The sequence below is a fragment of the Amblyomma maculatum genome, unplaced genomic scaffold (genome assembly GCF_055883805.1).
Source record: "Amblyomma maculatum isolate TAMU_Amacu unplaced genomic scaffold, ASM5588380v1 scaffold_18, whole genome shotgun sequence".
Lineage (NCBI taxonomy): Eukaryota > Metazoa > Arthropoda > Arachnida > Ixodida > Ixodidae > Amblyomma > Amblyomma maculatum.
In genome coordinates this window covers 4,896,807-4,900,836 of record NW_028146743.1, presented here as the reverse complement: position 1 = coordinate 4,900,836, position 4,030 = coordinate 4,896,807, and the positions used below count along the sequence as shown (strand labels likewise).

Genomic DNA, 4,030 nt, shown 5'->3' with positions numbered 1-4,030 from the left:
CAATGCTCTTGTAACGTAGAAAACACAGATAACAAATACAGGTATTGCTGCCACAGCCCATTCTTGCAAGTACAAGTGCCATGACTTGCAGCGATAGACTTTTCGGATTTTGTGGAGGTATATCTGAATATGTTACTTCCTGAATGTTCGCTGTACTGTCATATCAGTACACACACCATCATCTGGCGCATCAGTTTATGCCACAACGCGTATTTTTAGCTTCACGTGCGCCCCCTACAGAGCAGCGATGATAAAGCTTTCGAGCAAGCCATTTAAGAAGTAAACACTCGAGGAAGCACCGAACGAAAGGCCCCATTTTGCAGAAAATCTCTACTGCGGGCATTTCAGCAAAAGATCACAGGCATGGCTATGGCAGATGGTATTTGGCAGGTGACATGGCCGCATACTGACTGGCCGGCAGGTTTTATACGAGGTCATGAGACTATATTACATGACGGGAGCTGCCAACTGGGACTTCTGCTTTCAGATGGGTGGGAAAGATGGAAATTGGAAATCAAACCTTCGAGGACCCTGGGGTTATGAGTAAGACATGCTACTCTTGGGTCACATAGGCACGTTCATAGGGCTTTATTAAAGTGGGGCTTTATAGATATCTACGTAGAGTGGCCTTTTTCAAATTACTCGGCAGCTTGCAACTATATTAATGAATATGCGACATAAACACAAAAATTAAAGGATCAGAGATTAAGTTAGTAGCAAATTGCATATAATCGAACGAGGATCCGCAAGAGAAGCCGCAGATGGCAGCCAATAACAACATCGCATCATACCCTTAAAAGTAGAGCTTGTGTGTCCCCTTATTTTTTTTTTTCATTCTGCATAGGCGATTTCCCCTTTGGTCACTTCTGCTTAATGCTCGAGGTTGCTCTTTCTTGACAGTAGCTGTGGAAGCACTGCACTCCTACAAAATGCCTGCAAAGCTGGCATGTGCTTATCAAAAAAATCGTGGTCCCTTTGAATACGGACAATCAGAAAGCCTGCCTTTGCCCAGCAAACAAAATCACAATAGTCAACATTGGCACATGCCAACTCTGTCTGCACTTGAAACATGTACTCATGGTTCTCCTTGAGGTTCAGGTTCTCATCAAGGTAAAAGGTTTTGTCCCTGATATCACTTATTACTGTGTCCCTATACTTGTAGGGGCATTTTATCTCCAGCACCCCACGCCCACAACAACTGCACTCAATGAACCCATCTGGGCTGGCCGCAACATACTGCCATTGTGGAAAGATGCAGAGCCCTGCATCTTTACATTTAAAGCCCTGATGGTGCTGCACTTGGTAATCAATATATTGCTGCCTTGCAATATGTTCATGGTCTATGCCGTATCTGATTGCTTGCGGCTTCCTCTGGCGCGACTGATACTGAACCAGTGGAGACTGTGCAATATTTACCGCGAGGCGTGCTGCACTCGTAGCACTCTTGCATTTCAGCACTTTTGCGATGACTGACCCAGTAATTCTGCCACATCTCTGCTCAAACCACTGAATACAGTTTCTCTGCTGCCTGGTCTGTGCTTCAATCTCGACAACTTCTAGCTCACTTATCCTTCTGTTCAATAAAAAATCAATTCTTTTGGCTTTCTCATCATCATCAAGCTCTTCCCAGTGCGGGTCAAATAGTGCATACAAGCTTTCCGGAAGGTCAGCACTTCCCTGGCACTCATCAGCAGTGTCTGTGTCTTCATCAGGGACAACATACTTGGCAAATGCCGTAAATATTGCAGCATCAGGAATAATGGCATGCAGTGAATCCAGCGACGCAGGGTACTTGGCTTTTGTCTGGTGAACAACCGACCGCAGTCTTTTGACGCCCTTTGATGGCCTTCCGGGCTTGTGTTTGACGATGACCAGGTCCTTCAGGCGGGTAGGCTGAACCTTTAGGATAGAGCAAAATACATTACTTGCATAGTGTTATTGTGATACATACCCAGTAAGGCACTTTCAGTCAGCTGACATTAATGAGGATGAGGATCGTTTCCTACCTTTCTTCAATGACCTATCTGTGTGCTAAGAAAGGAATCATTCTAGCATTCATTCACTAAGCTGCTGCTTATGCTCCTACTAACACCTGTTCATACAAAGTAATTATGTACAATTTCACGAGACTAAGAAGCACAGAAAAAAATGCATTACACTTTCTCGGAACTTGTTGTTCCAGGCACAAAGCTGGGACGTAGATGACCTTGCATGTCCTGAAGACACAAGCAGCTCAACTTTGAAAAGGAGGGCAGCCACGTGACAGCACACTTCACCAAGCCTGCAAAAAGGAATGGTAGCAAAATCACTCAAAAGCCAAGTAGAACTTGTTAATATTTGATATGCATCTTAAATGTTAAGTACAGAAAGCGACTACTCCGCTCGCCAGTACAGTTTTACAGCGATGGCAAGTGCTACAAGTTTATATAAATGGCACAACAGCATTTGTTAGATACTCGCGCTACAGAGGCACTTACTAGTACATAAGAACAAACAACAGGAACTTTATGCGACGAACATTGAAGACTCGTTTTTTTTTTTTTTACTACAGACAGGGCGGGTTTGGACATTTCGTTACGCGTGGTTACATTATTCGTAATTCTGCGCGTTCACGTGCTAGGACGACACTGATTCCTCGAAGTACCCTCCAGCCCTATGGTCAAACAATCGCATTCAACGAGGTGGCCTACGTCACGCAACACCGTGAAAATGCACTCAAGCAACACCTTTGCTCAAGTGCACTAACGCTCCAGAACGGAATCGCAGTATGCTTCGCTTCTGCGACAAACGTTGCCCGTATCGGTAACCCATTCTACTGCGCCAACATCTGGCCTTATCTGACAACAGTGTGTACTAGTGCAAATTCTAGAACACAAGAAAGAAGCGCGTCGACATTGGAGAGAAGAGGACACAACGCGTCTCAAAGCGATGCTTTCTCTTGGTCCTGGACGCACGGACGCATTCATCGCAGAAGTGGGATACGAACTAAAGAGAAAAAAAAAATGAACGAGCCCGCTTCGGTAACAACAGCTGCTCATTGCTGCACTTGATATGTAAATATGAACTCACCCCGCCATGCAGGTGCAGTGCGCCGTGCGAACGCTGCAGTCTTGGTCCACAAGCGCCCATGCCTCGTAGGGCTCGGCGGTGGTCCTTTGGGACGGTGTCACCATGGCCTTTACGAAGCAGCACTCGGTGTCCAGGTCAGAAATGAGAACCGTGCGAACATGTCCTTCCATCGCAAGGCCGTAGGCTTTGAGAGACTTGTACGACTTCAACGCATCCACACTGTACGGGCCGGGAGTGTTAACAAGGTATACATAAACGTCTCCGAAGCGCACGTTTGGCCAGCACTTTGGATCGTTCTTCCAGTTCCCTAATGCGTAGGGGTCCGGATACTGTGTGCCACGCACCTGTAATTTCTCTAAGTAGCGTTGGCGAGCATTTTCCGGCAGTGAGCGCACATAATCCGACAGCTCCATAGCGCCCACACCGCTGTAGGCCTGACCGGGAAAGATATGTTTTGCCCACCAGGCCACGCCCACCACGCCCTCTGACGTCACATTGTTTGCAAACAGGGAGAGGTCTATGGGAGGTCTATGGGAGGAGGTGTCTGCGCCGGCGATGCCTTCCAACTTTGGCCGCCAGGGGCGCTGCTCATCGTAAAGGTGCCGTCGACGCCGTCGGCCGCCGGCGCGCCCTTGATTTGCCGCAGCTGCGCTGGCCGAGCCATCAGTGGGTTCGAGCGCTTTGACGCGTCTACGCTGTTCTTTTGTTTTAGTCGTTCTGTTTCTTGCATTCATATGAGATAATTAAATTTTCAACGACTAATGATGCTAAAAATAAAGCATCAGGGCAGGGAAAAGACATGTTTCGTGTCGCTCTGTCGGAGTGGCTACCGCTCAGGACTAGGCTTCTATGTTCGGTGTGCCATCGGACCCTGCGCAGCTTGCCTAGTGGAAGCGGCTGATTAAAAGACAGGACCGCAAGTTGACTTCAACGTGTGTTGTCTGCGAAAAATATTTTGAGG

At 47.3% G+C, this 4,030-nt stretch overlaps 1 protein-coding gene across 1 annotated transcript; it reads right to left on the bottom strand.

Moving 5' to 3' along the window:
- Positions 1-294: 294 nt before the first annotated feature.
- On the bottom strand, positions 295-3,574 carry LOC146171737 (uncharacterized). Its single transcript, XM_084586316.1, has 3 exons — positions 3,070-3,574; positions 2,158-2,281; positions 295-1,899 (listed from the first exon to the last, which is right to left on the bottom strand). The coding sequence occupies exons 1-3, from the start codon at positions 3,480-3,482 to the stop codon at positions 871-873; spliced, it is 1,566 nt and encodes a 521-aa protein (XP_084442442.1). The 5' UTR covers positions 3,483-3,574; the 3' UTR covers positions 295-870.
- Between the last annotated feature and the right edge of the window lie 456 nt (positions 3,575-4,030).